Source organism: Passer domesticus, chromosome W (assembly GCF_036417665.1).
Source record: "Passer domesticus isolate bPasDom1 chromosome W, bPasDom1.hap1, whole genome shotgun sequence".
NCBI classification, from domain to species: domain Eukaryota; kingdom Metazoa; phylum Chordata; class Aves; order Passeriformes; family Passeridae; genus Passer; species Passer domesticus.
The window spans coordinates 14,838,055-14,865,961 of NC_087511.1; the positions used below are offsets into that span (position 1 = coordinate 14,838,055).

Genomic DNA, 27,907 nt, shown 5'->3' on the forward strand with positions numbered 1-27,907 from the left:
ATGTCCAGCCTTCCTGGACCCCTTTGTTTTTAAGGACTGTTCACCAGGGGACTTTTTTGAAAGTGTCCTGAACAGGCCAAAGTCCACCCTCCAGAAGTCCAGGGTAGATGTTTTGTTGTCGCCCCTCCTTACTTCATCAAGTATTGAAAACTATCATATAGTGGTTGCTGTGCTCAAGACAGCCTCTGATCACCACATTTTCAGGCAGCCCATCTCTGTTTGCAAATAGCAGGTCTAGTGGGCCCCCACCCCTGGTAGACTTGTCACCAAATCTTCCAAAATATCAGAATAAGACTCCTTAACACTAATGTGGTGTTAAAGAGGGCATCATTTATTCAGGCCTGAGGTCCCACAGGGGATACTCCTAACCCTATGCAGACGTGATTTTACAAGTGTTGTTTATATACAGTCGCTACACGCATATTACAATTCACCCATTACCATAAAACCCACCCTGAGTTCCCAGATTCAGTCCTTGTTTTGTCTGTCACTACAGTCTTGAGACAGATGTCATCTTATCTTCCAACCATCCTTGCTGAGGAAGCAGTTTTTGCATGCCTTGTTTTGCTGCTAAAAGTTCACAGGCACAGTAAAAATTGAATTAACCCTTTTGGTATCAGACTCACCAGGGCTGTCAGGAAGTTCTCTTCCACATACTCCAAGAACCTCCTAGACTGCCTCCTCTCTGCTGTGGTGAGTTTCCAGCACACATCTGGCATGTTAAAGTCTCCCACAAGAACAAGGGTTGATGATCGTGAAACATCAGAGCCACTTATAGACAAGTTCATCTGCCTCTTCATCCTGGTTGGGTGTTCTATACCAGACTCCCACCAGGATATCTGCCTTGTGAGCCTTCCCCATGATTCTTCCTCATAGGCACTCCTACAGCAGAAGTAAATATGTTTTAAAGGGGGTCACTTGGAGATTTTAAATTTCTCTGCCTTGGTAGACATGCAACTTTGTCACACTTGTCAGTGAAACTTTCTGGGGGATTACAGCATACTGATGGTGAAGTACTATAATTGTAATATAAAATAACCTTTTTGTTTGGATTCGTCTAATTCCTAGCTTATTAGATGAGAAGATTTTGATTGAATTAAATAGTATAAAATTGTGGTGGATTTGCCTTGGCAAACAGCCAAATGCCCACCCAACTGCTCACTTAGCATCCCATTGTCACTGTTGAGTCAGAAGTGACACAGAGTCAGCTCAGAAGGCAAAGGCTAAAAAGCAGCCTGTTTATTCAATCCTCTTCTTTTTACACCTTGGTTTGCTACAGGTGGACCCGATTGGTCATTTAATCAACATACTTCACATGATTGGCTAATTAAAAAGACACCCATCTGTAAACAACTTTAAGAGACAAACCACTTGTTAAAAAACACCACCTGTGGCTGTGGATTGTTTAATATTTGATTATCATTTATCTCTCCAGCTCCCTAAAGCTTCACAGAGCGATTCATGGGAAAACTTACCTAGCTTTCTCTCTCTCTGACCAGACTGTCGTATCCAGAGGTCCCCCTTTTTGTTTAAAGGAGGAGGCAGTGTTTGTAATCCTCTGCAGGGCCCCTTGCAGAAAGGAGAACAAACACAGCTCCTCTAGTAGTTGCCAGTTACCAATCAGAATCTCAACTGGACACTGACTTAGAATGGCCAGAGAGATTTCCAACATATTTACCAACATCAAGTCTTGTGGTTCCCTCTTACAAGAAATACACTATTAATCCTAAAATCAGTTACCTATTCTAATACAGTAACCATACTAATTCTAATATAGTAACAAAACTTTGTTAGTCTGCTCAAAGAAGTGGCAGTCTAACTTGTCAACAACCCTTTTCCAGAAACAAAGAAAAGTTAGAGTGTTCATTCCCCACTCATGGAGGGGTCATCTGATTGATGGTCAGCATCTTGATCATCATTTGAAGGTTGCCTGTTGGCCACATTGTTTTAGTGTCGCAAGTCAGGGCGAACACATCTCGCAGGTATCCACTGTACCCCAGTATCTGTGGAAACACATGCATATCCATGGCCCCAAGTGATAAGGTCGCACGGGCCTTTCCACTTATTAGTGGTTAGGTCCCATAACCAGACTTTCACTTGAGGCAGGTGCGTCTCACCTGAAGAGTGAAACAAGAGAAAATTATTTTAAATGACAGGATTGTTTGAATTTTGTGGCACTGTAAGATGATTGATTGTATATAGAGCTTTTCCAATCGACTGTGTGGGGTTTCTCCAGGCATTCCCCTTTTTTGTTTATCCAGAACACATTTTAAAGTACCATGAGCATGTTCAACAATGGCCTGGCCCGTTGGAGAGTGCAGGATACCAAGTTTGTGTAAGACTCCCCATAAGTGCAAAAACTGCTGTGTCTTCTGCAAGATGTAGGCGGGGCCATTATCAGTTTTCACAGAAGAAGGTATTCCCAAAATTGCAAAAGCCATTCTCCAATGGGCAATCATGTCACGACCCTTTTCTCTACTGTGAGCAGAAGCCCACATAGCAGAGGAGAAAGTGTCAATAGACACACATACTTGAGGCAGACAATTTCAGCGATGCGAGTAACATCCGTTTGCCAAAGCTGCAAGGCCCTTAGGCCTCTGGGGTTCACCCCTGCTGATAAAGTTGCAGCAAGTCCATGACAGTCAGAGCAGGAACTGACAATGTCACGAACCTCAGTTGGTGTTAACTGAAACTGTTTCTGCAGAGTATGTGCACTTTGATGGAAAAAATCATGCAACGTTTTGGCTTGCGCAATCTTGTCGGGCTGAGACACTACCCATGCAGGGTTAGCCAACCTGTCAGCCCTGGTATTACCTTCTGCTATGAAACCCGGTAAATTGGTGTGACTCCGAATGTGCAAGATGCAATAATACAAATGAACTTGGGTCTGAATCGCACTCCACAAGGCTTTCAATAACTGAAACAAAACTGCGTTATTGACTTCCTTCAGAAGTGAACAATCCAAATGTTTGGTTATATCTGTGACATAGGCAGAATTAGTGACCAAGTTCAAAGACACCTGAGAAAATTTCTGGAATGCCATGGTAACAGCCTTTAACTCAATGAGTTGGGCCAAGCCTGACTCATGGCCTTCCAGCACTTGCCATCCAGATTTATCCTGCCAAGTAACAATGGCTTTCCCTGTTTTTCTGGAGCCATCAGTAAAAATGGTGGGTCCTTGCACCAGCACCTGACTACGTTTTGGCTGCAAAGACAGATTGGTTGATTTTGCCAACTGCAGTAATTTATGACTGGGCAGATGATAGGCAATCAGCCCTGAAAAGTTTTGCAGCACACTTTGCAAAGGAGCACTGTTAACAAAGCTCCATTCAAAGTCTTCCAGTTGTACTGGAAGAATAATTTTTGCAGGATCTGCTGCCATTAATTGCAAATCAAATGAGTGATCAATCCAAAAACGTGGGTGCTGTCTTTTTAAGTTGATGGGGCAACAAGACCCATTCCAAAATGTGCAAGGTATCAGACCATTTTTCACTCAATTGGCCAATGATACCCGTAGGATGAAAATCTGGATTGGTAATGAAGACAGTGATATCAATGGAAGGATCTACTTGATGAACTTGATGAGCAGAAACAGCTTGTTGCACTTCCTCCAGCACTCATCGCACCTCAGGAGTCAATTTTCAAGGTGATCTCAGGTCAGGGTTCCCACTTAGAATATCATACAGCAGGGACAATTGTTTTGCAGTTAGTCCCAAATAAGGACGCAACCAACTGATGACACCGAGCAATTTCTGGGCATCATTCAGAGTCTTAATAGAATCCGAGAACTGAACCTCTTGATGCTGAACAGTTTGGTCCACAACTTTGACTCCCAGATATTTCAAAGGAGGATGCTGTTGAACCTTCTCCAGAGCCACTTGCAGCCCATAAGAATGCAGAGCATCGAACAGCTGAGGCTGTATCCACAGCAACTCATCCTGGGTGGGTGCTGCCACCAGGATGTTGTCCGTGTAGTGATAGCAATATGCTTCAAGAAACTGCTCACGGACTCTGGACAAGGCCTGAGCCACATACCATTGACAAATAGTTGGGCTGTTTCTACAGCCCTGCGGCAAAACTTTCCATTGATATTTCTGCACAGGTTCAGCATTGTTAATTGCAGGCACAGTAAAGGCAAACTTTGGTTTGTCATCAGGATGCAAAGGAATTGTGAAAAAAACAATCCTTCAGATCAATGATCAAGCTTTCCCATCCCATAGGGAGCATGGTGGGTGAGGGCATACCAGGCTGCAATGCCCCCATGCTTTCCATCACCACATTAATTTTCCAGAGGTCCTGTAACAACCTCCATTTCCCAGATTTTTTCTTTATCACAAAGACAGGAGTATTCCAGGGACTAGTGGAAGGCTCAATGTGTCCTTGTTGAAGTTGTTCCTGAACCAATTCACGAAAGGCGACCAATTTTTCTTTTGTCAGGGGCCACTGGTTTTCTCAGATGGGTCTTTCCACTAGCCACCGTAAAGGCAGCATAGGATATTTTCTGCCCTTCAGCACAGTGGCCCCAATTAAAAATCCATCTCAATTCATACCCCCCAGACTGCCAATACATCCTGCCCCCAGAGATTGATTGGAGCTGTAGTGACATAGGGCCGAACTGCAGCTGTCTGTTCATCCATGTTTTTGATCAGCACAGACCGTTTGGCTCACAAAGGTCTGTGTTGCACCCCCCAACCCTTGGATGGCCGACTTTATGGAAAACAAAGGCCACGTAGGAGGTCATGCAGAGAAGGAGATGACTGTCACATCAGCCCATGTCGATCAAACCTCAAAGCCAGATCTCTGGGGAGCTGGCACCCAGTAGAATCAGGGTACATGTCATCTGTGGTCACTAAGCAGAAATATCTGCAGACCAGAAGACTTGTGGCGGTCCTGTGGATTCGAAGCCACCACCCCCATGAGTCCACTGGTCAGCTCTGGGGAGACATGACTGAAAAGGCACAAGTTAAGCAATCCGAGTCCCTGCTGCAATAGTGACAGGGGGAGGTGGGCGTGGAAACCATGGCACAAATTTGACCCGTAAAGTCAGAGTCAATGAAACCTGGGTGCACAAAGATTCCTTGGAGGGTGGCACTAGATCTTCCCACAAGCAGTGTGCTCAGTCCTTGCCCTAAAGGTCCAAACACATCCAAAGGAACCTTATGTACACGGCAGGATTTTAAGATGACTTCGGTTGCGGTATGTACATACACCCCGGCTGAGCCGTGGATGCTGCCCCTGAGCTGGCTGAGCAAGCCTGTGCTGGTACCATGCCCTGGGGAATCACTTGTGTCCTCTGTACACTCATCTTCCTGTTTCCTGGGCCTACCAAAAGCTGGCCATTGGCATGATATTTAGACTTACATGGGTTTGCAAAATGACCTGCCTTTAAGCACTTAAAACACAATAAATTGGTATTAATTTCTGTCTACTTGTGTGTTCCCTGTTTTCTCTTGCCCTTATTTTTTCCTTTTTTCTGTTGGCTGTCCCCTGAGCATGACTGGCCTGGCCGTAAGGCAGCCACCAGAGCAGACATTTTGTAGTCTACAATGCCTACTTTGGAACATGCTTGGACCATGTCTGTTAGTGTTGGGTCACCTGGAAGAGCATCTGTGATCTCCTGGCAATTGCTGTTTGCGTTGTCCCTCGCTAACTGTTTGCATAAAAGCTGCCTCAAGTTATCATCATCAACTTGTTTCTCCAGGGCTGCTGCAAGTTTCTCAACAAATGGTAGAAATGGTTCTTTTGTTCCTTGAGTTGTTGTCACATATCGTGGCTTGGGAGCAGCCATTTCTATAGTTTTTAACAATGCTAAAAACCCTACCCCTTGACTCTGCTCAAGAATGGCAGGGTCCCAGGTAGCCTGAAGATCAGGATTAGAAAAGGCATGTTCCCCCATGAGAACATCCACCCCCATGTAATACCTAGGATCCCTCTGAGGCACTTGCATGTTCTCTGTTGCAACCCTTTGAGCAACCTACCTCCAGTTGTCCTGAAAAACTTTAAATTGCACAGGATGGAACAATATTTGAGCTATATGTCTAATATCAAATGGAGCAAGTAGGTCTGTGTTTAGCACTCTGATAACTTGCATAACTTGTGTAGAACCAAGGCCATATTTTGCTTTCTCTCTCTCTCTGACCAGACTGTCATATCCACACCCCATCCAGAAGGACTGGAGTGTGTGTGGGAGAAACAGGATGGGAAAGCTCACAAGTCAGGAGAAAGACAGGAAGATTGCTTACAAGTTTTTATCCTGGCAGAAAAATCTGTTGCTGATTAAAATAGGTACAGTTAGTAGGAAACAAAAAGACAAACACTAAAACAGCTTTCTTCCCCCATTTCCCAGGCTCAACTTCACTCTTTAACTGCAGGCTCTTCTACACCCCTGCTTGCTAGCCCCAAGGAATGCAGTGTGGTGGGGGTGGGGAACGGATGGTTGGAGGTCAATCCAAAACACTTAGTCTATGGCACTTCTTCTCACACTTTTCCCCTGCTCCAGCACAGGTCCTTTTCAGGGCTGTAGTCCTCTGGAGAAACTTCTTTTCATTGGGAGTCCTCCATGGAACATGGTTCCTTTAGGAAATGTCCCTCTGCTCCAGCGTGGGGTTCTTCATGGACTACAGTGTGGATATATTCTCTGCCCTGGAACGCCTCCTCATCATTGTCTTCTGGCCTGTTTGTCCTTTTTGATTCCCTCTCCTCTCTCCCTGGGCTGTTTTTTGCTCTTAAATACATTTTCACAGAGATTCCATGCATGTGGTGGATAGGCTCAGCTATGTCCTGTGGTGGGTCTGTTTTGGAGCCTGTTTGACACAGGACAGCCCCTGGCCACCTTCCTCATATGCCACTCCTGCAGCCCCCCACAACCAACACCTTGACACCTACACCCTGCACAAGATTTTAAAAACAACAGTTGAATATATTCAGACCTTTGCTAACACTATTCCACTTCAACTGTAGGCCTTGTTTTGTTTTGTTTTTTTCACCTTGTTTTACTGACTAAACATGGCTCTGTAAAGATCTCTTCTATAACGATGAGCCTGAGCAAAAAATAATTACTCTGTCATCTGATAAATAGATGTAGGAGGAGAATTATGTTGATATGTGTATTCTTGGGTTTCTTGGATAGATGCTTATGTTGCTCTGAAAAATAAATAAATATTAGAAAATTATAAAATTCAGAATGTTTTTCTGAGAGGTTAGAGAGGAAAATTATATTAAATTGGGCAGCCATTCATGTGCATTTTATCTGGGAGGTTTTTAAAGCTCTTGTAAGTCTGTTCAGTATCTGTAAAAGACCAGCTAGAAGAATTGAAAGGTGCAGCATCAGATTTGTCCTTTATATATCAGCATATTCACTACACAGGCTCTGTGCTGTGCAGGTGTGTCAGTAAAAACAGGATCTCTGTCAGTGGCTAAAAGCAAAGAGTGTTTTACAAGTTGTCAAAGTACCATTGTAATGCAGCTTGCTCTCCTTCCTTCTCCAGCCTTGGCACTTCACTAGCTTCAGAACCATGTTTTACTTGGCAGCAAAACACAAATATGAATAGTGAGAGTCCTGCTACTTCACAAAACTATATAGCCTCCATGTTGCAGAGGGACAGTTTAGCCTTCTCTGCCTTCGACAGAGTTGGCAGCTCCTCCCAATTCAGTGTTGCCTGAAAACTTGTTCAGTATATCATTTAGACCTGCATTCAAGTTGTTTATGAATATGTTAAAGAGAACTGGCCCTAAAATGGAGCCCTGTGGAATGCCACTTGTGACTGGTCAGCAGCCTCGTGTAACCCCATTTAGTACAAGCCAATGTGTGATGTGTTTATCCAGCTGTGTGCTGGACATTTTATCCAGAAGGATACTGTGAGAGAGAGTATCAAAAGCTTTATTGAAATCCCAAAAAATTACATCAACTGGTTTCCTCTGATCAACTAGGAGGGTTACCTTGTCATAAAAGGAAATTAAATTTGACAAGCAGGACTTTTCCCTCATGAACCTCTGCTGGCTGTGATCAGTGACTGCATTGTCCTTCAGGTATTTTTCAATAACTCCCTGTCCTGGTTTAGGGCAAATTTATGAGAAAACCTCCAAAAGGAGCCCCTCCAGAAAGCAAACTCATGCGTCATCCCGTCCCCGTCCTCCCCCCCACCTTGTTCGGGAAAAAATTTCCTCCTAGAGAAGTGGAAAGAACTTGTTTAACAGGCCAAGCACTCCCCAGCACACAAACTGAACAATACTGGATGACAAAACTCATTCGCTGCTCTCAAAATATGACAAATTCAGAAAGTCTCTCCGGTGGGTGGTTGCTCTGTTATCAGTCCCTCCGGCACTGTGAAAGGCTGCAGAGTAGGCCCGGGCAGGCTACAAAGTGCGAGCTCTTAGTGTTTCCCCGGGTCCTGGTCTGGAGCAGGTTCGAATGGTTCCAAAAAAAGGGAAAGAAAAACAGTCCAGGGAAATCTCGGATTGCCTCAGCTAGCTAAACTAAATAACTAACGAAAAAGCAAAAGGAGTGTGGTGTTCTGCCCCATCCGTGCCCAGACAACAACAGTGTTCCAGCAGACTGTGTCCTAGGGTGACGTTATAATGCTTGTATCCCCAGTCGTCTGTTCTGTTTATGCTGGATATTATGTTCTGTGCCTTCAAGACTGGCTCTGAAGAGCGAAGTTTTGTTTCTGTTTTGTTATCAGCCTGCTCCCCCACAACTGGCAGGACAGAGAGACGAGGCAGTACATAGTGTGGCTTTTGCTTTTTGCTTTGCTTTCACTTTGCTCTGGCTCTTGCTTCTGCTTTGCTCCTGCTTTTTACTTTTGCTTGTTAGTTAGTTTAGCTAGGCAGTCCGAATTTTCCCTGGACTGTCTTTCTTCCCCTTTCTTGGAACCACTCGAGCCTGCTCTGGACTGGGACCTGAGAAACATCAAGAGTTTGCACTTTGTGGCAGCTATTCCCAGCGCCAGAGGGACTGATAACAGAGCAAGCACCCCCAGGAGAGACTTTCTGAATTTGTCATATTTTCAGAGCAGTGAAAGAGTGTTGTCATCCGGTATTGTTCATTTTGTGTGCTGGAGAGTGCTTTGCCTGTTAAATAAACAGGTTCTTTTCACTTCTCTACAAGGAATCTTTCCCGAACCAGTTGGAGGGAGGGGCTGTGTGGGTTTACTTTCTGGAGGGACCCCCTTTGGAGGTTTTCTCCCAAATTTGCCCTAAACCAGGACAGTGAGTCTAGTTCTTGATAACAAAACTCTGTGCTTCTTCTTTTCCTTGCCTTCGCTCTCAGCCAGTCTTGAAGGCATAGAATATAATATCCAGCATAAACAGAACAGATGATTGGGGATACAAGCATCAAAACATCACCCTAGGACATTACACCCATTATCTCCATATTGTCAACTTACTACCAAACTCATGCATTTTATTCACGTAAAAACTTCTATCTGTTCCCCCCAAAAATTACAAGCAATACCCATCATGCCCTTGTCATGTCTCCACACTGGACTACTGAATCCAGGTCCCAGACTACAGAGCTGCAGGATTCCCCACTTTCATTTGACTCACTCAAAACTCTATCTTTCACTTTGTCCTAGGTTGAGAAGGAAGTGATTTTTTGGGTGGTTGTGGTTAAACCAATCAGTGCTTGGATTTGAATATTGGCACCTGGTTTGGCCACTGAAGGTATGGACCGCCTCTGAGAACACAGGAGGTTAAAAAGAGCAGAGAACTCCCAGGATAACTCTCTTGGTTTCGGTCTGTGAATGAGGTCATACGTCCCCTGTCCAGCTTGGGCTGGGCTGGGGAGGGGAAGCCATGTGGCCGGGGTGAAGTAGGCCGGAGCCTTGGGCAGAGGAGGGGGATGAAGGCTTTGCAAGATGGAAGGGTAGAGGAGCCCTGAGAGGCATCGGGCACCCCCCCCCCCCCCCCCCCCCCGCCCAACCCCCTGGGAGAGAGAGAGAGAGAGAGAGAGACAGTGCCTGTGCTGCCTTGAAATTTGATATCATGGGCTGGCAACACGGCCTGCCAGAAGGAGAAGTGGGGGATTTGGCACTGAGAACTGGCACTGAGAACTGGCCTCATGGGAGTTCTGGGCAGACAGAGGCGAAGATTTTAACCCTTTTCTTGAATAATGGAAACCTTACAAATACTGATCCACCTGAATCTGAATGAGGAGAGAGAGAGAGAGAGAGAGAGATGAAGCAGGAGGAAATGGGCAAGTGTGATGAAAGCTGGTGCAAGTGAGAGATGTCCGAAGAGTTGAGAAGAATCCTAGGTGGGAGGAGATGATGGAGTGGCCTTGGGCTGGACTCTTTTCTTGTATGGCCATGGACAGACCCATGTTTTTTTCTGTGACACAGAGACTGCATTTAGGGGGAGGCAATGCCTTGGAACCAAGAGAGTGCGGTGAAGCAGTGGTGTGAACAGAGACGGCTGAGGAGGGTGTGAGATGCCCTCTGTCTTCAGTGAAGTGTAAGATCTCTGTTCACGAGGCCCCTTGGCCCCAGGGGGTAAATCTGGGGGGGGGTGGTGTCCAGAAGCTGAGAGACTGTTGCTTTTTTGGAACTGGGCAATGCATCCTTAAAAGGGGAACCCTAAAAGCAGTTCTAGTCCATGTGCAGTGGTGAGAGCACTGGACATGGAGGGAAGAAGTCACAAGGGCAGATGTTCTCTGGGAAGTGTCACGAGTGACATGGAAACACAAGAGGTTTCAATTGTGTTTCCAGGGGGAAGCCTATGGTACAAGGGGGGGACCCTGATGGACTGAGAGTAGATTATTTGAGGGGTGGTGATGGACGGAAAGTTGATTATCTGAGAGATGGTGACTGGGTGAAAATCTAAGGTTTTATTTCGTGCCGTGGAGGAAATGGGGGGGAGGAAGAGGAATGTATTTAGAGAGTTTTCATTCTGAGTTTTCATTCTGTGTCTGTTCCTTTTTAGATATTGTAGATAATAAAGGGTTTTTTTTCCTTTATTCCTAAGGTGGAGCCTGCTTTGCTCTATTTCTGATCACATCTCACAGCAGCCACTAGGGAAAGTATATTTTCATGGGGGCACTGGCATTGTGCCAGCGTCAAACCATGACACACTTGCTCAGACCTTTGACACTTACACATTTCCTTCTATTTCACGTCTGTATGGTTTAATGTACAGATGATGGCAACAACATCTAGCAAACAGTGATATTTGCATATGATTCTCACCCCACAATCAGATTTCCCTGAGGTACACATCGTGTTGTTCAATCTCTGAATTATCTACCATGTGCAAATTGGTCCCTGAGCAAAGACAACCCCACAAATGGGTTTGTCTGTACTTGAGGCAGAATTGATTGACACTATATTCTCTAACAAACCTCTGACACGTACTACTGGGACTTCATCTATTATATTCAGGGACTCAGACTGGGCAGGACCTGCTTGGTGGGTGGAATCTCGGGTGTTAACTAACCAGGCGGCCTTTGCTAAATGCAGCTCCCACTTTTTGAAAGATCCCCCACCCAAGGCTTTCAACTGGGTTTTTAGTAGTCCATTGTAGCTCTCCACTTTGCCTGCAGCTGGTGCATGGTAGGGGATATGGTACACCCACTCAATGCCATGTTCCCTAGCCAAGGTGTTGATAAGGCTATTCTTGAAATGAGTCCCATTGTCTGACTCAATCCTCTCAGGGGTGCCATGTCTCCACAGGACTTGCTTTTCAAGGCCCAGGATGGTGTTATGGGCAGTAGCATGAGACACAGGGTGGGTTTCTAACCATTCCATGGTGGTTTCTACCATTGTGAGCATGTAGCCCTTGCCTTGGCGTGTCTGGGGCAGTGTGATGTAGTCAATCTGCCAGGCCTCCCCATACTTGTACTTGGACCACCGCCCACCATACCATAGGGGCTTCACTTGCTTGGCCTGTTTGATGGCAGCACGTCTCACAGTCATGGATAACCTGAGGAATACTGTCCATGGTTAAATCAACCCCTTGGTCTCGTGTCCACTTATAGGTGGCATCTCTACCCTGATGGCCTGAGGCATCATGGGCCCATCGAGCTAGGAATAACTCTCCCTTGTGTTCCCAATGTAGATCTATCTTTGGCACCCCTATCTTTGCAGCCTGGTCTACCTGCTTATTGTTTTGGGGCTCCTCATTAGCTCTACTCTTGGGGACATGGGCATCTACATGGTGGATTTTCACAGGTAGACTCCCTACCCTGGTCGCGATGTCTTTCCACTCTTCAGCAGCTCAAATTGTTTTTTCTCTACACTGCCAGTTAGTCTCTTTCCACCTCTCCAGCCATCTCCACAGAGTATTGGCTACCATCCATGAATCAGTGTAGACATAGAGCTTTGGCCACTTTTCTCTTTCTGCAATGTCTAGGGCTAGTTGAACGGCTATGAGTTCTGCAAGTTGGCTTGATCCACCTTCTCCTTCAGTGGCCTCTGCAAACTGTTGTGTGGGACTCCATACAGCTGCTTTCCACTTCCGATTCATTCCTACAATGCAACAGCAACCGTCAGTGAAAAGAGCATAGCGTGTTTCCTCTGGTGGCAGTTGGTTATATGGTGGAGCTTCTTCAGCCCGTGTCACTGATTCTTGTTCTTCATCTGTGACACCAAAATTTTCACCTTCGGGTCAATTTGCACTTACTTCCAAAATCCCAGGGCAATTCAGTTTACCTATACGGGCGCATTGTGTGATAAGAGCAATCCATTTGCTCCATGTAGCACTGGTGGCATGGTGGCTGGAGAGAACTTTGCCTTTGAACATCTTCCCTCGCACCGGTAGTCCGGGGTGCCAGGAGGAGTTGTGCTTCTGTACTAATTACCTCTGAGGCAGCTTGGACTCCTTCATAAGCAGCCAAGATTTCTTTCTCTGTTGGAGTGTAGTTAACTTCAGTACCTCTGCAGCTTTGACTCCAAAACCCTAGTGGTCGACCCTGAGTTTCCCCAGGCACCTTCTGCCAAAGGCTCCAGGACAAGCCATGGTTCCTCGCTGCAGAGTAGAGCATGTTTTTCACCTCTGGTCCTGTCCTGACTGGGCCAAGGACTACTGCATGAGCGATCTTTTGCTTAATCTGGGCAAAAGCCTGTTGCTACTCAGGGCCCCAGTGGAAATCATTCTTCTTGTGGGTGACCAGGTAAAGAGGGCTCGCGATCTGACTGTACTCAGGAATATGCATTCTCCAAAAAGCCTATGGCACTTAGGAAAGCTTGTGTTTCCCTCTTATTGGTTGGTGGAGACATAGCTGTGATCTTGTTGATGACATCCCTAGGAATTTGACACCATCCATCTTGCCAGTTTACTCCTAGGAACTGAATCTCACGAGTTGGTCTCTGATTGATGCTTTGTGTGAGGAGATGCGAATCTTGACTCCATGTTTCAGAAAGCTGATTTATTATAAGATATATTATATTAAAATTATATACTAAAAATATACTAAAAGAATAGAGAGAAAAGGATTCATCAGAAAGCTAGAAAGAAAAGGAAGGGAATGAATAACAAGGGCTCCTGACTCCCAGAGAGTCTGAGCCAGCTGACTGTGATTGGCCATTAATTAGAAACAACCAACATGTACCAATCACAGATGCACCTGTTGCATTGCACAGCAGCAGATAGTTATTGTTTACATTTCTTTCCTGAGGCTCCTCAGCTCCTCAGGAGAAAAATCTTAGCAAAGGATTTTTCAGAAAATATCATGGCTACACTGGTCCCTTAACTTTGCTCTTTTTGATGGCGAAACTAGCTTCTAGGCTTTAGATGATTTTCTCTCCTTTCTCAAACACTTCCACAGCTGAGTTCCCCCACACAATGATGTCATCAATACGCTGTAGGTGTTCTGGAGCCTCACCCTTTTCTAGTGCAGTCTGGATCAGTGCATGGCAGATGGTAGCACTGTGCTTCCACCCCTGGGGCAGTTAGTTCCAGGTATACTGCACTCCCCTCCATGTGAAAGCAAACTGAGGCCTGCATTCTGATGCCAGAGGAATGGAGAAAAATGCATTGGCAATATTGATAGTGGCATACCACTTTGCTGCCTTGGACTCCAGCTCGTACTGGAGCTCTAATATGTCTGGCACGGCAGCGCTGAGTGATGGAGTCACTTCATTCAATGCACGGTAGTCAACTGTCAATCTCCATTCTCCTTCAGATTTACGCACAGGCCAAATGGGGCTGTTGAAGGGTGAGTGGGTTTTGCTGACCACCCCTTGGCTCTCCAGCTCTCGGATCATCTTATGGTTGGGAATCACAGCATCTCGAGTTGTTCTATACTGTTAGCGATGCACTGTTGAAGTGGCAATTGGTACCTGTTGCTCCTCTCCCTTCAGAAGTCCTACTGTAGATGGATTCTCTGACAGTCCAGGCAAGGTGTTCAATTGCTGGACGCCCTCTGTCACTACAGCTGTTATCCCAAATGCCCACCTGAGTCCTTTTAGGTCTTTGAAATACCCACTTCAGAGGTAATCTATGCCCAAAATACATGGGGCCTCTGGGCCAGTCACAATAGGATGTTTCTTCCACTCATTTCCAGTCAGGCTCACATCAGCTTCCACCAAAGTAAAATCCTGTGATCCCCTTGTCACGCTAGCGATAGAGACAGAATCTGTCCCCACATGTCTCAATGGGATTAATGTGCACTGCACACCAGTATCGACTAAAGCTTTATATTCTTGTGGTTCAGACGTGCCAGGCCAATGAATCCACACCGTCCAGAAAACACGGTTTTCCCTAGCCTCTACCTGGCTAGAGGCAGGGCCCCTCTAAGCCTGATTATCCTTCTTTCCTTGGGCATATGTCTTGGAGGCTCCTTCAAGGGGATCGGACATGTCATCTGACCACGTGGTTGGTGCCATTTTGGGGATGGGGGGGTCTGAACGCAAAATTGGGGAAACAGCAACTGGGTTAAAAGGGTGCAGGGAAGGTACTCTATCAGTCTGCGTATAACTGCCAGTGCCAGGGTACTGAGCGGGAGGCAGGAGGCCAGGGAAACAGTGGCTGTGCCAGGTACCTTGTGATTCTCGGGGTGCCTTGCACGTCCCTCTCAGTTCAGAGGCAGAGGGTTTGGGAGGAGGGGTTGGGGGAGCCGCTTGCTGTGGCTGTCCCTTTGAATCCCTCTTAAGCACTTCTTTCCAGATCACAAAGAACACAGGGAGAAATTGAGTCTCTGTTCCATCTCCCTGTTCCGCCTTTGCTGTTAGCAACACTCTAATTTTGTCCCAGGCAGAGACAGAATTCACATTCTGCTCCGTAAACTGAGGGAAATGATAAGATATCCAGCAAACAAAGAGTTTCAAAACTCCTTTGGAAACCTTAGTGTTTCCACTACTTAGGGTATCTCTAACTTGTATATAAATGACTCTCTGTGTTGCAGAAAGCTTTGCAACCATTCTGATCTTATTTGCTTTCTGCAAAACTTTATCTACCTTCCTTACAAGAAGCACAAACAGAAAACTGAAAGCACTGTGTTCACAGCCAATCTGGGAAAGTGTCCACAGTGTCTCCTCCGCCCCGCTCTGAGGCAAGAGGCGAAACCGTGTGTGTGGCAAACCGCGCGTCATTTAAAATGGCCGCCACCAGCACCCACGAGTGCCCCGAGCCACGTGGCCGCTGCGTCGGGGTCCATGCCGTGCGCACTGTTCACTCGCGGCAAAAGCACGAGTCGCGGCTTCTCCGCCGCCACGCGCTCCCTGCCGTGCTGCAGCCACACTGCCGCGCTGCGGTAAACCCCAGCCTGGAGCCACTCTGACCCCCGTCGCTCGCAGCCCGGGGCCGCTCTGCTGCTCGGAATGCAGGAACCGGCGCCGCACAGACGCGCAAAAAAGCCGCCAGACACACAACCCCCCCACACCCCCCCCACAGGGCTGGATCTTTCCTGTTCACCGGGAACTAACCCCCACCCCCGGGGGTCACTCTGGGGTCCCCCTATGACTCGCGGGGTATACTCACCCCTTCCTGGGCACCTAGGTTGGCTGGAACGATGTAAGGAAGTCTGGGCTGGAATGAATTGTCAGTCCCACCCTCGTGACTCTCCGCCGTCCAAAAAGTGACGAAGAAGTCAAGGTAGCTGGCAGTCAAAAAGCTTACGTAATACACATGTGAAAAATGTGTATTTTATGATTGGCTTTTCGCAAGTATTAAAATGAATATTGTATGTGTTATGTTAGAAAGTTATGCTGTATTAATTTTCTTAAGTAGTGTATTAAATATAGTTTTAGGTTATAACATAATGTTAAAATACAAAATATGCTATGTAAGATATTTGTTTAAGAAAGGACTCACACCAGATAGAAGCCACAGGACACCTAAATCTTTCAGAGAAAGGGAATTTATTGCTCTCTTATCAGGAGAAAATTAACTTCTTCCCACCTCGCTCAGACAGGAAGACAGCATGAGGATTAAGAGGAAGAAGTTGACAGTGACCAGACAGAATCCTGTGTTTGAATGGAATTTATGCATCATGTATGAGATGTATGAATATGCAACAGGCAATTGTTTTTAAGGGTTAATCCTCTGTTAACGGGTGTCCTTTTTTGGGCTTGTGTTGCCCAGAAAAAGGTACCCGGATGTCCGTATCTCTTTCTTTTTATTGTCTCATATTGTCCTAATCTCAATTGTTCAAATTTTATTACTCTAATTCTATTACTATATTTATAACCATTTCATTACTATTAAACTTTTAAAATGTTGAAAACAAGTGATTGGTGTTTTTCACACACACACGTGGATTGCCAGCTGCTGCCAGGTGTCTCAGACCTCGTTGGGAGATGGCCCCATGTTGTGAGCCAGCTGTAAATTGGCTGGTTTCTCCGGGGCCAGGTGTGATGCGGCTAGCTATGGACCCTGGCCCCTTGAAGCCTTTACAAGGACAGAGTAAAAGACTGGAGGTGCTCTTCTCTTCTCGGGACCAACAATCCCACAGCTTTATTGTAGAATTACTCCAGGGGATCCTGAATGGGAAGTAGGTGGTGTCCCAGGAGAAATAGAGAGGGAATGCCTCATGGCGGGAGACTTTTAAACCCGGGGGAATGGGGAGTGGAGGAAGAGGGCCACAGCCAATTGGATACAAGTGAGGAGGGGGTGAGGGGAGGAGTAAACCTGGGACAAACCACTACCATCGGGGCTCGGGGTGGGGGGAAGACCATGTGATCAGTGCAGATTATCAAACACCCAGTGCAAAAACAACAACTAAATAAACTATTTAGGGCAATACAACACGCAGTGTTCTGCCCCGTCTGTGCCCAGACAATAACAGTGTTCCAGCAGACTGCGGAGGAGTCTAGTTCTTGATAACAAAACTCTGTGCTTCTTCTTCTCCCCACCTTCGCTCTCAGCCAGTCTTGAAGGCACAGAATATAATATCCAGCATAAACAGAACACACGATTGGGGATACAAGCATCATAACATCACCCTAGGACACTCCCAGAATATTCTTCATAACATTTCAGGCACTGAAGTGGGACTGACCCTCAACAAACCATGAATAGCTATGATTACACTAGATACCAGATTTTTCTTGCTGATCTATGAAATAAATGGGCAGGAGATCTTTCTCCTTTTTAATGCCTTTATTAAGAAGTATCAGCTCAGGTGAGGAAAAATCGACGGGTCGTGCCCACGCCACCGCTGCTCCCAGGCATGGCACCGGGAAGGAGGATGATGCAGCTTTGTCCACTGGTCTGCAGACAGAGCTGAGGATTCCGTCCTCACGGGAGAGTCACAGATTCCTGGCTTGTTTGTTTAACACCCTGGGGTGTCTCTTTAATCAGTATCTTTTCAGGTTAGAGTGAGAAGCAAAAAGGATCCAAGCAGGTACGGGACTACGCTCCCATCCTTAGACGTCACTTAAGTCACTTGTTGGCTCGTGATTTTAGGGGTTTTTCTTGTAAAAACTGTAAAAATTCAGGGCGCAATGCATTTCTCATCTGCATACTGGCTCTGATGTCACTGCCATTCTCTTTACCTTGGAGGGTCTGTCCTGGTGTCTTCTTGGCAAGTGGCCAGCATCAGGGAAACAATAGTTAATCACCGGCCATTAAAGGGTAATTGAGTAGCTTTTCTTTGGCAGTGAAACCAAAGAGGTCTGACTCGTCTGACTTGTTTTTTAACTCTGAAATTCAAAAAAAATTACAACTTTCTATTCATAACAATCTAGTTTATTCCATGTGACTTAGAGAAGTTATGTTCAAGGTAGCTAGCTCCCTGAGCTTTGTATTATATATGCATCTATAAGGGCACATATAATGCATGCATTCAAATAAAATCAGAAAATCAGCACCTCTGCAATTGTTCCTCGGGAATAAAACTTAGACTGATTATTCAATTTATTGTCATACTGAATATTATCAGTCAATATATTCTTGCTGCTTTAAATGATCATGTAATTTTACAGGAAATAGAGAAAAGGAGAAGAATTGAAGAAGCATACAAAAATGCCGTGACAGAACTGAAGAAAAAGTCCCACTTTGGAGGGCCAGACTATGAGGTACAAATACTGCTTTTGAAATTTTTAAAAATGCTCAGGCTTTTGAAGATTAGTTTGTTTCTCAATGGAGTATGTATGTAAATCAAGGTCTTTGTGCAATGTGTTCATGCCACTTTTTCTACCTTGGAAACTGAAACTAAATGAAGAACCAAAATCCTTCAGTGTTTTGAGAATAGAAGTCTGTCTTCACCTCGGGTTTCCTATTCTATTTTTGTCTAAAGCATTTTGCTTACATCTATTTTTGCTGACTTTTTAATTGTTTTTCTTGCACATTTTATACTGCTCATTTGAAAGTTGTGTACTCTTACATTTTCATTAGCCAGCTGTCTAGATATGTAATACAAATATGAAAGTCCTGACTGCAGAAGCAGTCCCAGAATGTGAAGTTTAGTTTGGATTGATTTTTAACTTATCACTGCCACTTGAAATGTGTTGATAAATTTAATTATTTTAGGTTCTGCTTCATCTGTTAAATGGCATATGTTATCAACTTCCTCCTCAGTTTGGTTATTTAATTAAAGTCTGAGTCTCTTAAACTGCCTTCTGAACAATAATGTAAAGTAAGGCACCTATAAAGCAGTTTGCATAATTTTTAAGAACTCGATTCTTTTATTTACATTAATTAAGCAGGTTTCTACTTACAAATCATAGCCTGAGAAATAGTTTTAATATGTTGAGATATTTAAAATGTATTTGAGCTTAGGTTCTCTGTTGTGGCTGAGGCACTGTAAAAGAAAAGAATGGATAGGAAGTTGGACTTTGTCTACCTGGTTATGAACTCAACTGCTTCTCCCAGATATCCCTGATGTAAAGTAGATTTTTGAAATTTTCTGGACTAGTTTGTTTTACAGTACAATAAAAGCAGTAAACCTAGTTTTCCTAAATTACCATTTTACTTACTGGACACAAGTTTTTAATAATTGAATCAACTCTGCCTGCTGTTTATTGTTAAACTATTCTTTCTAAGAATTCTCAGTAGTGATCCACAGGATTTTGTCTTGTTATGCTCTGAGCACATATCTGAAATCCACCCTAAGGCAATGCAATACTTGGAAGGAGTCTAAATACACAATTATGTTAGTATATTTACTTATGTATGGTAAACATTTTAAAGAGAAGATATTTGTTTATTAAAGCCTAAATCTCATATCAAAGCATATTGACACTGTTACTCAATCTTCGGTTTCCTGGGGTTTTTGTTTGTTTATTTAAGTATCCCTAAATTGTACTTAAAGGAAATAACTTCCTTTAACAAGTAGAGTTTTCAGATTAATTCTAATATATGAATATTGGTGAAAATATTTAAGGTCTATGGAAAAATTTCCTTCTGTCAGTTATTCGCATAATACATAAATAGCTATTTCTAATATTGAACTTAAGTGGAGCTCTCATGTATCCAAAATCTTGAACTAGTTTCTTATGCTCTAGGAGGGTCCTAATAGTCTGATTAATGAAGAAGAATTCTTTGATGCTGTTGAAGCTGCTCTTGATAGACAAGATAAAATGGAAGAACAGGTATTAATAGTTGAAAAATGTGTTAATGATGGGCACTTCATGGAAGACTTCTGTGACTTAATCAGTCCTGGGGCGCATCTCCTGAAACTCTAGATATTTCAGACTGACACTTATAAGTGGGATTCACTACATAATATTTACAATTAAATATAATTTTTAACACTAATTTTGAGAAATAGACTTGACAGCTTGCATAGAAAAGGATAGTATAAATGTTAAGCTAATTGATTGTCTCTGGTTTCTAACTCCTAAATAAATGTATTAGTCCTGTATAAAACTTTTCTTTATATGTAACTGATGCCCTGGGTAAATAAGAATATCTAATGATGCAGATATTTTTCAAAACCTAATTATTGCTCTGAAGTTTCTTTTGACTGTAGCAGTATGTGAAATAAGAAACACATAGTTCTATTGGTGTTTGGTTTTGTTTAAAAAATTTGTAGGCTCTGGCTATTTCTCTAATTCATTTCTTGAATACTCTTCAGTGACAAGGATCAAAAAGGGATGTGTGTGATGAAATATATGGAATATGAGAAAATATAGTAGTGTATAAAATGAGAGGGAATAATAAAGTAATGCCTCCTTTGTCTTAAAATGTTTTTGGCTTATGAATATAGTGAATACACTGACTTGGTTAAGAATCATAAGACTGCCTAGTGGACATATAGTACCCAACAGAGTTTATCTATGTTGGGGTCTCTTAGGAGAAGGTAAAAATTTTGAGTTTCTGTAGTACTACTACATGGATGCAACATCTGTGATGATGCCAATCTATTTTGCTTAACCTGGAAATATACCTTGAAGTATAGACAAATGGGTGATTCAGTCTCCAGGCCCATTTGCTTCCTGAGAACTCCAGCAGGATGACAACTTCATGTCTGTCATGGACAGCATTAGTTGTAGCCACTATAAAGATTGAAGGTGCCTCACTCTTTCATAGTCCATCCAGTAACAGCTGACTACTAATAATGAAAGTTATTTTGTTGCAGTCCCAAAGTGAAAAGGTCAGATTATACTGGCCAATATCCTTACCTCCCGGAGATGCATATTCTGCTGTGGGGACTCATAGATTTGTCCAAAAGGTAAGATATTTCTCGTGATCACCTCTGTATAATTGGCTGACTTGTATTTGTATATACTATTTTATATGGGTAGGTAAGATTTTTTTAAAATTATTTTTTACATGTTTCTAGAATAACTTTCAGTGGTTTACTCATTTTTAATTGAAGTAGCTGGAATTGGAAAAGGACTGTTTTCTGTCTTGGCTAAAAAATCCTGATTTCAGTATCTATTTAGAATACTCTTGATTTGTATCAAACTTGTCAGTTAGAAATTATAAAGAAAAAAACCAACAACTTGCTAACCTTGGTGTGTTTAAGATACCTTCACCAAAATTAATTTAATTGGTAGAAAAAAAAATAGAGTCTCTTGCATTAGGATCAATTGCTCAATTGACTTCTTTTAGTGTTACTTGGAACACTGTGCCTTTTTTAGGGCTATACTGGAAGCATAATACATCATAGGTGCGTGAAATCAGTATTTGCCACTGTGCTTGCTTCTTATGGTGCTTTTGTTTTCATTTTCTTCATTATCTTGTGCTTGCAAGTTGGTACTGAAGGCTCTGTTGTGCCTTTGTTCTGATTACTTGGTTTTTTCTTTGTCTGTCTCTGGTAGCCCTATAGTCGCTCTTCCTCCATGTCTTCCATTGATCTAGTCAGTGCCTTTGATGTTCACAGATTCAGCACACAGGTACTGTATTAATGTGTAGAGTGGGGGTTGTGTATCTTTGCTGCATTTCATCCTCCTCTAGAACCTGTGTTTTTTGTTACATAAATCACTGTTTACTCTAAACTAGTATGTTGAGACAAAAAAAAATTATCTATTTCTATACTGATTGGTTTTTTACATTCTGCTTGCATGCATATCACTTGTGCAGAGGCCCAAATCTTGTGAACTGTTGGACTGATTTCATTAGCTTTAATAAAAATACCTACAACTTGAAAATTTTGCATTTCTGATTATAATAAAAGTAATAAAATAACACCTGGTTTGTGTGGGCTGGAGATGGTCTTTGCTTCAAATTGAATAGTTTTTCTTGTTTTTAAATCAAAGGTTTAATTCTGTCTTTAAAATGTGTCACTTATAATAACATTAAGACACCAAATGTTAAGGTTCTCTATTATAATTTTTTACCTCTACAACTAGTTTTATTACCAAAAGGTCATAAAGTGTGTTGTTAAAAAAATGAGATTGCGGATATGAGAACTTTTACTGAAGAGTTCTGATATACTCAATTATGCTTCATAAAATGTCTGACATCCTGAATAAGTAAGTTAATTTAGTTGTGGTGACATATTCCAGTAATGTACAAAATTACTCTAGGTGCTTGCTCTGAAGAGCATAGTTTAAAGTTGAATTAGATAAGTGAATTCATGTGTTTGGTCTTTCAAAAAAAAAAAAAAATTTCAAACAGCATTCATGCCATTACTTTCCTTCTGCTGTGGTCCATATGATTGTGAATATGGGGCTTCCTTCTGGGGTCTGTTGGTTTTGGGTTTGTTTGCTTGTTTTAAAATTTTTAACTAATGCTGTGTAAGGCTGCAATAAAAGGACTTTACAGTGGTTCATATACTCTGGGTTAGATACACAGGAGAAATACTGACCAGATATTCTCAAGTGGTCAAAACAAGACAGAAGTTTACTGGCAAACTTTAGAAAAGTCAGAGAGCTTTGGCAAAAGGTTTGCTACAACATCCAGTCAACATAAAACACTTCTCACAGCATTAATTTGGTCCATTCAACTTAGCAAACTTTAAATCCATGAGATGTTAAATTCCTCAAAATGTTCCAAGAAGGAATCAGAAGAAGAAGAAAGAGAGAAAGACAGAAATAAAAGATATAGAAAAGCACACATATAGCTACCAACTCCTGGGTTCCAGCAGTGTTCAGAGAGAAACTCCCAGAGGAAGGTAGGGTCAAAACATGTGCTTGCTTCATGCTCAGCCTTAAATACCCCTTGACCTTTGTGGCCCCTTCCCCCAGTGAGACCTCCAGCCACTCAGAAGCTGGGTTAGGTGAGAGTGGAGCTCTGCCTCCAGTGTTCTATGAGTGGCACCCCTGCAGGGCTGGGATACTGGCTCTGAGGGTGGGGAGTGGGGGGTAGTTCACTGTGTCGCCAGGGCAAGGCCCAACCTTCCCCTCCCACACACACATGCATCCCAAAATGTCTCAAGACATCCATCTTTCCAGTCTCTGACACACTACAAACAGCCTGCTTTTTCAAATAGATGGAATGGATTTTTCTTCTGAGTAACAGAGCCTGGAATCATACTACCTGCATACCTTGCCACCAGCTTCGTGAGCAGAACCCTAATACTTAAGGATTTGCTTATTGGACTGAAATCCCAACACTTGCCTTGACTTATTTCAGTCAGTTAATTTCTGGAATTTGAATTTTTTACAAGGGGAAAAGTATGCAGGTCATGTTGCACAACACTGATAGGCTGATCTACTGGTACTCCAGTCATGTTAATAATTCAAGTTTAGTTTCGTAGGGGAGGAGGGAGGAAATCAAGTAATAGAAAACAAGTTTGATTCTGAAGATAGAATTAATTTTCTATCAGGCGGCATTGCCAGTTCAATGTAAGGGAAAGAGTCATTAAAATATGTGAACCTTCTCATTTTCGCCTCTTAGGTCTGTGATAATATTTGTGGGTCTATATGGTAAACCTGAGTATCAGACCACTAGTGTGTCTGAAAACCTAACCACTTAAATCTGAGATTGACCAGGTCCATATCACAATAATGCAAATCAACATTAAAGATCAAGGTGAAATGCACTGGATTATGGGGTCAAGGTGTTGCTCTTTCTAGCAGCTGCAGGGATTATACTGTGTAGAAGCTGCTACCCAGTGTCTTAGGATGTGGTTTCAAGTTAACTGACTACAGAAAGAATGATCCTGCTAACTTGCAAGAAACCTACTCCCCTCTGCCCCATTCTTTGCCCATATCTTCCCTAGAACAAACTTGCCAGTTCATTAAGTTGCTTCACCTGCTCTGGAGCTTCATTGCTAGTGAACAAGCAGGTGAAAGACAACTGAGAGCATGAAGAGAATAGCAGCACACTTTTTGGTGACAACCTGCTGTAGACCTCTGTCCCCAGGCTGAGGATTTGGCTTTTGGAAAGGCGAGATAAATCTTGATTCTGAATAAATGGGGCTTTTTTCTAGACTTCATTTATATTAAGGGAATCTTAGTAACAGGTCAAGTAGAAACTTGCAGCTTTGCTTTTAAGATGAAGATGCATAAACATATTCTGACAGGAGATGGTTCTTCAATGTGCCTTCAGAAAGGTATTGATTTGTCTCTGCCAGTTGAGTGAGAAGTTTTGGGCTTAAAATGCTTCAAATGTGTTGCAAATAATTTTCTCCTTTTAAAGGACCATCAGATTTTAAAATAGATTGAGCTCTTCTGAGGGCCTTTTAAATGAAGATCTGCCCATTTAATGTTAAGACCGAGGCTGCATGGGATAGAAGTATTTTTGCAGATCATTCCTGTAGTCTGCCAGGAACCCAAAGGTAATAGTGTGGCCTCCCCACTGGGAAAGAAGTTATGAATATTGACTCGGTGCCTAATGTGGTACCTGAAATAGGTTCAGGCTGACAGCAACCAGCAGGTAGGTCACAGTTTTGACAGGTAGTATGCACAAGGCAGTTGAAGGCACTGCAATTACTTGGTCAAATAGAAGTAATTGCTTGTTAGCGAAAAACAACATTCTCTTTCCTCTGAAAGCTACAATGATAATATCTCTCCTTTCCCAAACCTAAGGGAAAGCTGTCTGAAAGATGTATTAGCAGGAATGAAACTTTACTGGGAGAAGAGAGGGGGAGAAACAAACTAAAGATGCCTTTGAAGTTTTCAGAGGAAGTCAGGGGGCTAAATGCTGAACAATTCCAAAGGCCTTAAACTATTTAGATTGTACTTAGGCACATTGTATGATTCTTGGGGTTGTCCTGTGCAAAGCCAGGGGTTGGATGCTGTGATCCTTGTGGGTCAGTTCCAACTCAGGTATTCTATGATTCTCTGATACTCCTGTCAATGCTTCATTCTCTTCTTTCTTTGCTATTCTCCTCCTTCTGCATTTGGCATAAAGCAAAAAGCAGCAAAATACAAAACAATCACATAGAAGCTGGCATTGTCCCTAATAGATTAGGAGCCAGGGGAAGAGATAGGGACCCTGAATATGTTGCAGGTAAAGTTTCAGGAGCATAGGAGGATTCCTTTCTGAAAGAAGTGTGACCTAGAGCTAGAAAATTGAATATTTATATAGCACACATTCTTACTTGACTTGGCTTGTAATGTGTCACTGTTTCTCTGGAAAAAAAAATAATTAGAAGAATATTTGGTAGGAAACCTGTAAGTGGCAGGAAAAGATAGCCTGTCTAAAAGCAGAAACACGTATCTTGTGGATGTTTATACTTCATTTTAACTAAAAAAACTTAAAGAAAACAAAGAAAACCCCCAAAACTGGACTGATAATTTGGTTTCTGTAGAGAATTCTATAGTTAAGATAAAGGAGCATTTCTGTTGAAAGGATTTTATTTTTACGTTGTATTTTTAAGGATTTTGAATTGATTCAATTACTTTTTTCCTTCAAGTTATACAAAAACTACCCATAGGTTCAGGCTGTTAATCTTGTGATTATACAGTTCTTAGACTAATCCGTATGTTGGTCAATTGATTAATCTTTGCTTGCAATGTATTTCCTCTTTAAAAAAGAAATTTCTACTGATTCAGGAAAATAGTGTCAATTACATGGACTTATTTGAGGTGATGAGTTTTAATAGTCACCTACCTGTTAGGCAAAAAAAATTACTAAATTGTTTTCAGCACTTGTATACATTACACAGCAATGGATAATTTAGCTTTTTGTCTCTGTTTTTATTTGGGGAGAATAGGATTTGGAAATGTAGGGACAGACACAAAAGAAACATAACAAGACCATAGATTTAACTTAAAATTTCATTTCCTGTCCCACCCCCTATTTTCATGCACATTATTTGGAACAAAAAAAAATGTATTCACATAGCTTGATAAAAATGTATCAAATATTTGACCTTTAAGAAAAACATGAAACTGTCTAGCTAAGTATTCTTAAATGAGTATCAAAATAGTGCACCTCTGCATCATCATAATTTTTTTGAATGTAAGCATTTCTGTCCTGTTTTTCTAGTTGGCAAATGTGCAAAGATGCCAAAGAAACAGACTAGGCATGATTTTCTCATGACTGTTTCCCTCACTGCTGTTTCAATATAACTTCTGATATGTATTTACTTTTTAGAGCTTTTTTGTCTGTCTCCCCTCCCCCCTCCCTCCCCTTCATCTTTTTAAATGCTCTTCAGTGAATATTGTCTTTCAAGTCCTACAATGCACTGTAATTCTATTTGGAGGTACTGGAAGTAATTTCCTACATGCTGAAATAAAACTGTCTCAGGTAGGAATAATGAGTTTTGACAGTTTAAACGTACAAAGGAAGGATAGGGAAGAACCCATAAAGAATGAAATTGGAAGTGGAATAAAGATTTTGGCTTTTGTTTCTGAAGGCCACAAGTACCTGCTTGATCTTAACCTGTAATAGAAGGCTCTAATGTCCAAGTTCAGCTCCTGCACAGTATTTGAAGTATTGAGTTATGGCTTCCAATACTATACAGTCGCCTGCACAAGAAGATGAAAGGAATTACTTAAAAATGTGTAATTTTTCCTTTAAAGGTGGAAGAGATGGTACAAAACCATATGACATATTCCTTGCAAGATGTAGGAGGAGATGCCAATTGGCAGCTAGTGGTAGAAGAAGGAGAAATGAAGGTAAGTATTTGTTGTTTTGCTTAATTGATATAAGATGATACGCTGTGAAGACGGATATTTTTATTCTCTTTGAATACTATTACTGAGCAAATTATGCTGTTAAAACTCCTCTCTGAGAATAGCATTGTTTAAGTTAGGACTGGAGACCATACGAGCTGCAGCTTCTAATATATTCAGCAAAATCTTATGCAACACTTGCAATAGCTTTTTCTTTACAGATTCCTTTCTCATTTTCTTCTACTTAAAACTTCCTATCAACATGGTGTGCTGTATTGATTTGGCACAGCCTGGTTTTTGGTAGCGGGGGAGGGCTACAGAGGTGGCTTCTGTGAGAAGCTTCTAGAAGCTTCCATCATGTCTGACAGAGCCAATCTCTGATGACTCTGAAGATGGACATGCTGCTGGCCCAATTAGAGAGGTTGGTAACACCTCTGTGATGACATATTTAAGAAGAAAATCAAAACAGTGCGCAGTTTTTTCCAGGGGTGGCAAGGCACTGCTGCCAGGGACATCCTGGTGCAGCACGTGGCGACGCGTTGCAGCCACCATCATCTCAGTGCGGCCCGTGGCAAGCCTCGCCTGCCTGGCCCCCCCTAGCCAGCCGTACCATGGACAGAAGGGCAGGGGCAGCTTCTCCTTTCTGGCACCCTGCATGAAGAGAGGAGTTAAATAGCGCCAGCACCACGGCAGACACCACTGCCCACTAGGTGGCAGTGGGACTGCCTGCTGGCAGCGGGGCTACCTGCTGGCAGTGGAAACATGGCAAACAACTCCCCGATGTGGAACCTGCAGGATCCTGCACTAATCTTTGAATTGGTGGAACTTGTTGGCAATAATACCTACATGCAGCAGTTTTTCTTCTAGTCAGAGAAGAGGAGGAAGTGAAGACATGTGAGGGAGAACATCATGGTGGCACTAAGGTCAGTGGAAAAAGAGGGGGAGGAGGTACTCCAAGCGCCAGAGCTGAGATTCCTCTGCAGGTCGTGGTGAGGACTATGGTAAATAAGCTGTTCCCCTGCAGCCTATGAAGTCCATGGGGGGTGCAGAGATCCACTGCAGCCTGTGAGAGAAGTACTCAC

At 43.0% G+C, this 27,907-nt stretch overlaps 1 protein-coding gene across 8 annotated transcripts in view; it reads left to right on the forward strand.

The window, feature by feature from the left end:
- The window catches only part of LOC135289145 (ceramide transfer protein-like), a 179,271-nt gene that overhangs the window by 139,277 nt on the left and 12,087 nt on the right, over positions 1 to 27,907 (forward strand). For 5 of the 8 annotated variants that reach the window (XR_010351942.1, XM_064402545.1, XM_064402547.1 and 2 more), the window contains 5 exons: positions 18,357 to 18,449; positions 19,878 to 19,964; positions 20,954 to 21,046; positions 21,639 to 21,713; positions 26,733 to 26,828. Coding sequence is in view for 7 of the 8 variants with exons in the window: in XM_064402545.1 (XP_064258615.1) it covers positions 18,357 to 18,449; positions 19,878 to 19,964; positions 20,954 to 21,046; positions 21,639 to 21,713; positions 26,733 to 26,828 (444 nt within the window). In the remaining variant the exon portion in view is untranslated. The remainder of the gene's footprint in view (positions 1 to 18,356; positions 18,450 to 19,877; positions 19,965 to 20,953; positions 21,047 to 21,638; positions 21,714 to 26,732; positions 26,829 to 27,907) is intronic. The other 3 variants (XM_064402548.1, XM_064402546.1, XM_064402550.1) reach the window with 3 other exon arrangements.